We start from the raw sequence: 12157 nt of genomic DNA on the forward strand, positions 1-12157 counted from the left end.
GCAATGGCCAAAGTCATTGTCATTGTGACGACTCCGAGGAATCCTCCAACGACATCGACTCCTTAGGCGCCTTCGCTGCATCAGCTGCATTGCAGCTATCATCTTCTTAGTAGCAAAAAAGGTTTTCAGGAAGAAGCACCTTATCTACCTTATATAGATCGCAAGGTGCTTATCAGTGTATATAACCCTATTGATGGTGGTGTTAATTTGTCCGATGGAGATGTTCACGACGTCCCCGTAACTAACCACGTTGAGTTCCACTTTCCCAGTGAGGCTTCTCATGGGGTTGGTGACCATGTCCAAGTTGTAGGTGAAGACGAATTCATCGGGGCTAGATTCAAGAAAAAAAAAAAAAAAAAAAACTGGATCACGATACACTACTAATTATACCCAATCATCCAAGAATTCATCTTTTTAATATATCTAAAACAAATATCATTTATCTATTTTTAAATGAATGTTAAAGATCAAAATTAGTGATTTTAAAATTGAAAATAAAAATAAAAATTAAACAAAAATATTTTATAATGAACAAAAATATTTTTTTTTATAAAGACTAAAATAATGATTTTTAAGCTTTAAAATGTTGAAAAACAAAAGTTTCTTATATAGGAACTAAAATTTAAACTATCATTTTATAGACTAAACATATTTAATTTAAATTAGATTTATAAAAATAATAATTAATTCTGTCAAATTCGATGAACCTCAAGTAAAATCAAATCATTAAATATTTACTAGTAAATTTCCTTTTAGAAAATGAAAACAATTTTAAAAAAATAAACCTTCAATTCATACATACATTTATGATTTTTTTTTAAATACAAAAAAAAAAAGTAATCCATATTTACTTTAAAAGAAAAGAATAATATTTTTCTTATAATAATTTGTTAATAAGTAGCTTATTTTTAAAGTCACATGCAATACTTTTTTTATGAGTAAAATGATAGATAGAAAATGACATAACTATTTATTTAGTGGTTAATTAAAATTGAGAAGTATCTAATTTAACTTAAGCTTTTATTTGTTAAATCGAGAACCAATAGGAATCCACAAAAAAAAAAAAATTCACATGAGTCTATGACATCAAAGTCTCCTTAGGTTCTGACCACCCAAAGTAGGATTTTATAGTGAAAGAAATATCGAACTTGCGTGATAAGAAACATAAGACAAAATTTTATATTATTTGTGTGAGACCTTCAGTCTTTCTCTTCTCTCCCTTTCAACATATCACTTACAGCCTTCCTTCTTCCTCTCATTCTTTCTCTCCCACTCACTTTGACTTGTTCATTCTCTTATCTTGGTGGACGTAGGAGTTGTGTGAAGGTGTGGGAATGAAGCTGAAGCGCGGACTCTTCCTCCTCCGTTCATCATTTTCTCCGTTCGTTTTCTCCTTTCTCCTTCCCGGAAGCTCGGATTTCTTCACCGAGGTAAGGGAAGTTAGTTTTCTTGCTGCGTTTTGGTTGAAATGGGTTTGAGAACTCATTGGGTTGTTAAAGATTGTCGGATTCTTGGCTGATTGGGTGAAATATTGAGTTTTGGGGACTTTGGGATTTTGAGAAAATTCTTGGTTTTTATTTGATTTATGGATGCATGTGCGAAAAGGCATGATTTTTGAGCTTCTGGTTGAAAATGGGACACTTTGCTGGGTTTGCATGTGCTTGGTATGTGATTTTTCGCAGGTTTTGATGAAATCTTCGAAGCAGGTAGGGGTTTCCGTTTGAATTCACGCCGGGCGCAGTTATTCGCGCTGGGCGCGACTTGAAATGGGTAATTTCTGGGTGAATCGCGCCGGGCTCGGGGAGAACCGAGCCGGGCGCAATAGACCTTTGTAGGTCTCTGGTTGAGAATTTCGCCGGGCGCGATTTTAAGGCGCCGGGCGCGCATTGGTTTTTCAGAATTTGACTTTGCAGTCTTCATGAAAGTTGTAGCCTTGGATGTTAGCTTTCCAATGGAGCTGGAATCACTCAAAAAGGAGTTTTAGAACTCTAGATATGGCTGTTTTAGTGAAGAGGGGTCGAGCTGCTAGCTTTGTTTATAGCTGTTGCGGTTTTTATCATTTTTAACATGGTAGATGAAGGAATTAAGACTTGGTATCTTCATGAGAGTTGTAGGAAATTTGATTATCTTTCATATGAGATAAGGATGAGCATGATAGGAGTAGTATAACTCCTGATGCGCTGTTTACTGTGATGGTTGCCATTTCACATTTAGTGATTTGGTTAAGTTAAAAGTTGTTTTAGGTGCTTAGGTGTATTCTTGTTGTTTGGGTGAGTAATTTGACAAGATAGATGAGTTGTAAACAAGATGGTTGGGTCGTATTAGGTGTTGATTATGTTGTTTTAAGCTGTTAGTGAATGATGATATTGATGTGCTGCGCTGAGCGCGACCCTTGTCGCGCTGGGCGTGAGACTCCTTGGGAGTCTCTGCCTCGAGTGCGCTGGGCGCAATTTGGTTTGCGTTGGGCGCGAGACCAAGGGAGGTCTCTGCCTGGCCTGCGTTGGGCGTAATCGGGTATTGCGCCAGACGCGAGAGAGCTTTGGACTCTCTGACTAAGTCTCGCCGGGCGCAGGCACGCTTGCGCCGGGCGCGCTGGCCCCTGGAGCCCTCTGGTTGTGCCACGCCAGGCGCGACCATGAGTGCGCCGGGCGCATATGAGGATGTGAAATTATATGTTGAATTGCTGATAATATTGTTTTATGCTGAACTAAGCCGAAATTGATGAATATGATGTGATGACTAGCTGAAATTGCTGTTTGAGGATGTTGAGCTGTGTTAGGTGTATATTGTTGTAAGATGCTTAGAAGTGTTGTAAGAGGATAGGCTGTACTATTAAGCTGAGCTGTGCTGAATGTTGTTTATGCTGATTAATGTTGCCAATGCCGTGTGATGAAAAGTTGTGTTGTGCGGTATGTTGTTAATGATGTAACACTGAGTTGTGATATGTGATGCTAATGCTAAACTTTATTGTTTGAGTTGAGCTGAATTATATGCTGATAGTTGTTGAATTATGCCGTAATTGCTGAGTTGAGATGTAATTGATAAATATGTTGTGCTGACTAGATGTAAATGCTGAAAAATGATGTTAAGCTGTAATAGATGTATCTCGTTATGCTGAGCTGGGCTGTTATTGATGATTATAAATGCTGACTTATAATATGGTTGTGCTCTAGAATGATGAGCCGAGTTGTGAGTAGTAAGCTGTGTTGAATACTACTTAGCTGTGCTGTATGCTGATTTTGGTGTTGTGTTGTGTTGTGAGCTATTTTGCTGTGCTGTTTATTGCTGAGCGGTATGTTGTGTTTAGCCACTATTGTGGTGCTGTTATAGCCGCTATGTCGGTGCTGTTAGCCACTATTGTGGTGCTGTTATAGCCGCTAAGTCGGTGCTGTTATAGCCACTAAGTCGGTGCTGTGCTCCGTGCTGATAGGAGCTGTCGTAGGCCGTAAGGCTAAGCTGTGGTAGGAGATCTCCGAGCTAATATGCGTGACGACGCATTGTGTGCTTACTACTATTTATCGATGTGTACTGTTGTTTACGGTTGTTATTGCTAATTGATGTTCGGATAGCGGTAGCTGTTTACTATTCTTAAATTTATATATTTGTATGTTGTTTCTTTTCACTAGCTCACCCTTGTTGTTTCCATGTGGTTTGGACTGCGATGATCATACTACGTATGGGAGCAGAGCAGGGATAGGTTGGTGGCTTATGGCAGGTCTGCAGCTGGCAGATAGAGCTTGATTCTTGTGGATGTTTTGGTGTTTTAGCTACTAGGTGTAGTAGCGATTGATGTATTTTGTACATTTGAATCTAGTCAGACTTGGGCCATGTACATATGTATATTCTAGACACTATATATATACACTTGTTCCTTTCTGTCCGGTTTTCAGGTGTACTGTGTAGTGTGTAGTGACCAGCCGGGTCGTTACAATTTGTGTCAGCACATGATAGATCATGTGTAATAATTTGAGTATATGTACAGTTATTGAGAGTAAAATAAATAAGAAGAATCTGAAAACCAAATAAGATTATTCTTTGTATTATTAGCATAGATTTATTATTAGTATATATTAACATATTGAAAAGTAGAATAAATATTTCAAGAAAAAATAAAGTGCTCAAATCAGACTAGTTTAATTTGATTTCAAAATACACAACCCAATATTGAGCTCAATAAAGATCATATCATAATATATTTAACCTGATTTAATTCGATTATCAATACCAATCTAACTTATTTAGTCCGAACTAGGGTCAGAGAGTCTTTAAAACTCGATTCATTTTAAAATGAAATAATGTAAATTATATCAATACTCCATAAAGTTACATGAAATTGCACATAACCCTCTTATCTTTTCAACGTTTACCACAATCTCATTTAAAATGCTTTTGGTTAAATTGTCCTTTTTGATTCTTCAATTTTTTTTAATATGCAATTATGATCCTTTTATTTTAAAAGATATATTTAGTCGCTTAATTTTAAAATATTAAATTCTGATCCTTTTGACAATTTGATATGAGTTAACAGTTAAATTTTAATGTAGACATGTGACATATAACCATTTAATCGAAAACAAATAAAATTGTTCTGGTGCTCTATAGTGATTAGTGAGAAGTAGCGCAAAATTATAATGTTGTATTGCATTCTCAATAGGTAATTTTTCATTCAATTAATAATTATAACTCTACGTTCTAGCAAAGTGCATTTTACAATAGAGAATCCAAATCCACCGAAAAAAAGAGTCACCGCTATGCCATATCATACAAACATTATTATTCAAATTGACTAATTTAAAAAAGTAGTACAACATTCTCATTAGATGATTTCTACAAGATTTTAAAAGTTAAAAGTTAAACGGGATACTTTAAACTACAAAATACAAATAATTGAATTATCAATAGTTGCAAATAAAACTTTAACTAAAAAAAGAATTAAGAATTGCGAGTCATCTTAAATTCCTTACCTGACAAAATGGTAGCGGAATTGCCCGTTGACCAGAAAAAGGAGGAAAGAAAACAAGAGGATACAGGCCCTTGAATGAATTAAGCAGATACCGTCTCGTACGGCTCATGCTCCTTTGAAAGTCTTATGACCCATTGACATACTATGTATGATCAGATATCAAGACAGCACGTAAAAAACCAATATTCAACAGTTCCAGTAGTTATATCATAAATGAATATTTAAACAGAGAATTTCCATAACTGCAACCTGGAACCAACTGAATCATCCTCAATTTAAATGCCAGTATCATGGCCACCTGAAACTGTAATTCATTTTTCTTTTGTTGGTTTGGATGAAGAGTTTGGACCTTCAGGGTATGTCATATCTAGAACCTGAGACCCAACAATGGTATTGCAATAAGCAAACCAGACCAGGCTGTTAACAGACGAAACTGCAATTCATCGTTATGAAGCACTAATCAAATCTAGTTGTACAGTTCCTATCCATGTAACCATGAATGATGAGAATCCCAGATTAATGGGATTCTAGGAGACCAGGACCTAGGTAAAGTTCACACAAGGAACTCCTCAGTTTTGCATTTTTGACTTATCTGCTTTCTTGAGGGAGTTGAGGCCATTTAATATCCCATCAACCAGTCTGTCTTTCTCAGGTAACAGTCCTGGGTCAGCAACAAATGAATAGTTCTTCTGAGATTTTTGCCTATAATTCCCTGCAGGGTCTATGGAAAGGGTACCCTGGATAGACTCGGTGGATGAATTTAAAATATCCGCCAAAGTATTCCTCGAGTCACCATAATTGTCCAACTTCGTGACACTATTCTCTCTTTCCTTACTGCTGTGCCACAAATCCAGAGCTTGCCAGAAAGAACTGTCTTGTTCATCACATTTTGGATTTCCTTGCTTTTCAGGTCGAATTAAATAAGAGCAATCTCCTTCAGATTCAGAAAACTCATAATCTGAGACAATAGGTTCATAAACAGGAACCTTTGATGTATTCTGTTTTTTGACTTTCTGACTTAATTTTGACTCCATATTACTCTGGTGGGAATTGTTGACAGAAGCACGATCTAATTCCTGCCATGGAGATTCCATGTTATCATCTTTTGGTGGTGAATCAGATAATTCACCATCTGAATTTGAGACTGCGTGAACAGAAGTTTCTTTAAAATTTTCAGTTTTGAGGATAGAAGTTTCCCCATCAGAAGCACTAACAGCAGGACTAGAAGGAAAAATATAAGTGGAATCTACTTTAACATCTGGCATTATCAGTAGTAAGGTTGCTAACTTTTTATAACCAAGCTTCTGTAAATTAAGATGATAACCATACCTATCAACAAACAGTCTTGGAAAAGAACTGATACGATATCCCTTTGGGTGTTCCCTCAATATCTCATTTACAAGTTTCTGACAATCTTCTAATATATCATTTCTAGACCTCTCAGTATACTTTATTTCGGAGGCAGTTGTGGAAACTCTAGTATGTGGAATACTCTGATTGTGTTTCTCCACATCATGTTCAAATGACTTTTGCAACTTGGACTGTGACAGTTTGCTCAGAAAGACAGATCTCAAGCCATTTGCACCATGGGATTGATCCATCAATGAGTTCTTCTGAACTGATTGAGTTAACCTAAAGGGAAATGCTTCAGAGGAGATCTCCACCAACCACTTTTTCTCTGCTGTTAACAATTCCACCAATTGAATGATATCTTTTCGAGTGAGAGATCTAAGAACGAGGGGTCCATCATTTTGTAATTTATGTGCCATATCCCCCCTGATTCAAGTAACATGTAGCAGAATGTTATGAAGTTACACTTCCAAAACAATCATCAATTCATTATAAAATAACAATAGGATCACACAATTTTCAGCAGAAATTTTATTATAGAATTAATTTGTTCCATTGTTTTCCTTTCTTTGGTAGCTGTGGTTCAGATTAGAACAAGGAATAAACAAACGTCAAAAGTTGGTTATCAATATCCATAGCAGAAGGGAATTCTTTTTAAAGATCTGTACAAGCCTATCATGCACACTAACCTGCTTTTTGACTGGGAAACAATAAGTGATCCTTTGGGCGTGAAAATAAAAGATTCCAAATCATTCCAAAAGGAGACACTAGAAAACAACTCAGGCTTCCCAGAATGAATAACATTCTGGTCTGGTTCTGATACCTTGGGTTCTTCAAAATGACTAACAGTCTGGTCCATTTCAGATAACTTAGAATCCTCCAAATGACTAACTACCTTGTTCTGATGAGCATCCAAATCATCAAACTTTGCGTTGCTTCTCCAAAATGGCCACCAACTTCTAATCCATCTAAAGAATGTTGGTCTTTTGTTATAAGTTTCAGCAATTCCGTCAACTCTTTCTTCAGACAGATTCTTATCAACTGGTGACGAATATGGGCTGCAACAAACTTCATCAGCCTTAGTTGGATTCTCACATTTGTTCTTTGCTTTAAAATTTCCCAAGTCATAATTTGCAATACCATTGTGTTCCACTGTTGTGTGATCATTTCCAGCACAGTGATTACCTGAAGTGGTATGTTTTTCTACAATTTTATGACTTGCATCCTCAGACTTAAAATTGTCATTGCCAGATGACTTTTTAGATCTAGTTTTTAAGGAACCAATCTTAGTTTTGGAAAATTTGTTTTCCTTGGATGGCGGTTGAATCTTAGGTATTTGTGCGTCAGCCACATCCGCAACCTTCTCACTAGCCAGAGAATATTTCTGCAACTCATTTTGAGGCTGAAATTCATGTCTTTCAACCGATGAAGGAAATGATGATTTACCATCCACATATTCTCCAATGGTTTTGCCTTGCGAAGGGACTGGTTGGAATGATTTTGAATCATCATTCATACTCCTTGCACGGAAAGTGGCATTTGAGGGAGTACCATCCGCATATCCCCCTCTCTCCTCATTCTTAACAGAAGATGATGTTAATGGGACAACACTGCTGTCAAAAGGTTCAGGGGACTCTGATGCAAGCAAAAATACTCGAAAATTACCACTCCCTAAAGGCTGGAGCTGTATGTGTGGAATTGATAATAGAAAACGTGAAAAGCTTCTAAATCCATATAAACTTTTATCCAAATGCTCATCACACTTTGCCAACTCTGCACGAAGATCTGTAATGGAGATCCCTTTTGGATGTGAACTCAATATATGCTTAACTTGCCGTACAAGTGACTTTGAAACTGCACCTGACTTTAAGTCTAAGGAAGGTTCATTGATCTCCACATTCTGTAAAGATGTAGATGGCTCAGCAGCGAGGAATGGGTTTTCAAGTGGCACCTTAAAGTTTCCATACCAAGAACCAAATGGACCATCAGGAGGATGGTTGAAATGTTTTCCAGAAAGGTTTTCTCCCTTAAGCAATGAAGACCATTGCCACATTATAGTTGCTGCACTAAAGAGAACACCAGAAGCCTTCTTTGGACTAGCAAGCAAGATATTGTAATTATTCATTCTTAACCAGTGTAATATGCAGGCAAAACTTCTATCACCAGATATCAGAAATAGATGTGCAGGTGGAGGATTTTGGGATACCCAAAACATGATTTCAACAAGAATGTTGCCACTATTCTTTCCACCTGTAATAAAGTACTTCAAATATTATGATTCAAAAAGCTAAAAAGTAGATGAATGACCATAGTAGAAAGCCCTAGAGCTATACGAGGCATAAATAATAGTTCATGAACTGTAAAACATTTACAGTGATTGTCGAGCTGCACATCCATTTTAAGATTATAAATTGATGAAATTTTATTACTCTAGCAATTATCAAGCCATGCAACAAATAACCAAATAATCAAGCCATGCAACAAATTTTATTACCAGGCACACAAAAGAAGGCAATAGCTTTGATCTTATTCCTGAGTCCTAATTGCCAAACACATTTAGAAAACTACTTTTATTTATAACCTTTCAAATAAAAACTTATCTTCAGCCTTTCAATTCTACACTCTAGCCTGCTCCTTGCACCACCCTCCACCATTTTAAAAACAGATTACCCTAAGCTTCGACACCAGCAAATTTGAATGAGGCAATGGAAAAGACCCAGTATAAGGTCTTAAAAAAAAGGGAAATGAGTGGTGCAATTAAAAGGAGCGAGTAAGGGAAGGGTTTAGAAGGAAAACCTTTAGGAACGTGGGTGAATTGAATGCCGGTGTTAGCGAGTGCGTCCCGGTTGGGCTTGGAGAGCATGAGAACATCGCCGAAAGCGGTAATGTGAAGCGGGCCTTTGATCCCGTTGGCCCTAAGGGCCTTGGTGATTGCGGGGGCAACCTTCGATGGGTCTACGCCGGCGGGAACGTCGCAGTTCTTGAAATCCCACCACACCGAAACCCTCACGTTTCGGGAGCAGTCAGGAGAAGATGACAGCTCGCACGCTCGGAGCCGAAGCAGAAGCGTGCGAGCTGGGGACGCTGAGAAATGCCAGAGGTGCCTGCGGAGAAGGAACCTCATTGCTCGCTTCGATTCACCACTCTGCACTCTGCACTCTGCACTCTGCACTCTGCAGGTAAAGAGAGTACTGAAACTAAAAACCCTTCAGATTTGGGTTTCGGAATAAAAGGGTTTAGGGTTTAGGGTTTCAATTTAACAAAATTAAAAATTAAATCGTAATTAGTCACTCATTTTAGTATAACTTTATTATTATAAATGAAATTCTAATTAGTTAAATGTTATTTTAGTTTCTAAGTTTTATTATAATTAAATAATTATGATTTAGATATTTATGTAATAAAATAAATAATTAAGTTACTAGATAGAATGACTTATATATTCGAATCATATTATAAAATTGATATTCGATATTGTGTTTTATTTTAAGTATTTTTTTCATCTTTTAATTGTGAATTTTTCTATTTCTTTTATTTTTTTATTAACATAATTTAGATTACATAATATATTTTTTTATCAATTCATGGCCATGTAAACTCAATTCTAATTACACTATTAAAGTATATGAGCTCAATTTTAATTACATCATTAAAATTAGTTGGTGGTTGAGAAAGAAGTAAAGATTGTAAAAATAAGGGATTTTCATGGCAATTATTTCTATAATTCTTATTTTTTTTATTAAAAAATCAATTTTAAATACTCCTACCGATCCTTATTACTCACTTCATATCTTTTTAATTGTTAATTTTTTAAGTAAAATTTGTCTCAATTTAATTGTCATTTTTATAAATTAAATAATTAATTTATTGTCAATTATATTTTACATCTCATTCGACTTTTATTAATTTACACATTGATAATTAATATACATTTATTTGAGAGTCAAAATAAAAGATTATAATAGAAAACCTTAAAATTATTTTATGAAAAAACAAAAAAAAATATTAAATTTCTTGGTTTATTTCCACGTGTTGTTTGGTTGCAACTAACAAAAAGAGAAAAAATAGAAAAGTTAATTGTTTGTTTTCGGTGAAATTTAATTTTGAGAAAAGAATATACATAATTTTTTAAATAGGACTTAGAATTTTTTAAAATTGTGTATTTTATCTTATTGAAATCAATAGCTTATTGCTCTTTGTATACCGGAAGAATATTATGAATAAATCAAGTCGTTTGTAAACTCTATAAACCCTAATGGGCCCGATAACTTGATATAAATACTAATACTAGAGAGAGGAGAGACATTAAACCGAATAGGAACAACAAGAAGATTGAAGACTTCTCGATATAATTACACACAAGAGTTGAGTCGAGAAGTTCTCGACTCATTACAAAGACTTGCATAACTTGATATTATAGGCATTAACACTAATGGATCCTCTTATGGGTCTGTTTGTTGGTCTAAACCCATTAAAGATAGTATAAATAAAGATGACTAGTGACAAAAAAGATACGTTTCATAATTGTCAAGATTGATTAGCATTGATCTCTCCATCGCTGAAAACTAACTTGAGCATTAGAGTATTTTTTTGCAAGTACCCCACTTTCTCCTTGGACATGTATAAAGAAGATGAATGTATGAGAGAAGCAGTAAAATTACAGAAGTACCCTCGATCAGGTACACTTTTTAACTTGAGGATACGAGAAAAGTTAACATCATAATTTATAATGTTTAGGACTTTAAGAATTTCGAGAGAAAAAAAAGTAGGAAAAAGATGGATTTTACAAAAAAATATAAAATAGTAAGGGTTTGAAGAAAAAATTAAGATTAAAAAGTGAAAAAGATTAAATTTGAAAAAGAAATTGAAGAAGAAATAAATTGCACAAACATAAATTAATTAAGAATTTGGAGAAGGAATTAAGATTAAGAAGTAAAAAGATTAAATTTGACAAAGAATATATGGAGAGAAAAAGTTTGCAAATAAACTCAAATTATTGGAATTGAAATAATGGTTAAAAAAAAACGTTGATCCGTGAACATTGCTAGGACTTAAAATACGTAGAATGTTTCCAAATCCTAACCATGCTTGTTATAATGCTTATAAATATTTATAAGAAATAATTCCAAACTACCGATTACTATAACAGATTTTGATCGTGGATAACTTTTGTTTTTATCTCTACTATTATTTTTTAAGGTCTCAATTCTTCAAATTTTTAAATCTTTCATCACAAATCTTGTCATATCAAAATTAATTAAAAAATAATATTCAAACACTTAATCAAAATAATACAAAGAATATCATCTTTCAAAACTTAGTGGAAGTGGTCCTAAAAAACCAATTTTTAATAATATAAAAAAAAATGTTAGTGTTAACAAAAGTTCCCTAATATTTATCTTTAACTAAATAAGAAAAAGATAAATACTATATTTTTTTTAAAAAGAATTAATTCAATATCAGTATTGAATTTTATTCGATGAAACTTTGGTTTATTCTTCTTAAAAGACCATATTTTAATACTATCAAAATGCTATGATGTTAATAGAGTTTATTTCTCTTGAAAGACTATTTTTTGATAATATGAAAAAGTTTTGATTTTAACACATGTTTCTCTTTTCCGACATGATAAGGGTGGAAATAACATATCAAAATTTCTTATATTAAGCACCAAAATTCGTTAGACCAAAGTAGCTCAATACTCGTCGTGATTCTTACTCCATATTTTGCAACTTCAATCTATTGAATCATTTAATTATAATCGATTGAAGTATATAATACAACGTATTTATGATATTCTACAACTTTAATGGTTTGGAATTTCTAAACAATTAATTGGATATT

The 12157-nt window shown here is 34.5% G+C and overlaps 1 protein-coding gene across 1 annotated transcript; it reads right to left on the minus strand.

Annotated features, from left to right (window-relative positions):
- Positions 1-4752: 4752 nt before the first annotated feature.
- LOC109795685 (uncharacterized) lies at positions 4753-9524 on the minus strand. The gene is made up of 3 exons (XM_020355180.3): positions 9110-9524; positions 7003-8563; positions 4753-6739 (listed from the first exon to the last, which is right to left on the minus strand). Exons 1-3 carry the CDS (start codon positions 9435-9437, stop codon positions 5533-5535), a joined length of 3096 nt encoding a protein of 1031 aa, XP_020210769.2. The 5' UTR covers positions 9438-9524; the 3' UTR covers positions 4753-5532.
- Positions 9525-12157: the final 2633 nt, after the last annotated feature.

The sequence above is a fragment of the Cajanus cajan genome, chromosome 6 (assembly GCF_000230855.2).
Source record: "Cajanus cajan strain Asha chromosome 6, NIPB_CcT2T_4, whole genome shotgun sequence".
In the NCBI taxonomy this organism is placed as follows: Eukaryota; Viridiplantae; Streptophyta; class Magnoliopsida; order Fabales; family Fabaceae; genus Cajanus; species Cajanus cajan.

Coding starts and splice junctions, on each gene's coding strand:
- LOC109795685 (XM_020355180.3), bottom strand. CDS start 9,437: ATGAGGTTCCTTCTCCGCAGGCACCTCTGGCATTTCTCAGCGTCCCCA. Junction 8,564..9,109: donor ATTCACCCACGTTCCTAAAG/GTTTTCCTTCTA, acceptor ACTTTATTACAG/GTGGAAAGAATAGTGGCAAC. Junction 6,740..7,002: donor GTTTCCCAGTCAAAAAGCAG/GTTAGTGTGCAT, acceptor TACTTGAATCAG/GGGGGATATGGCACATAAAT.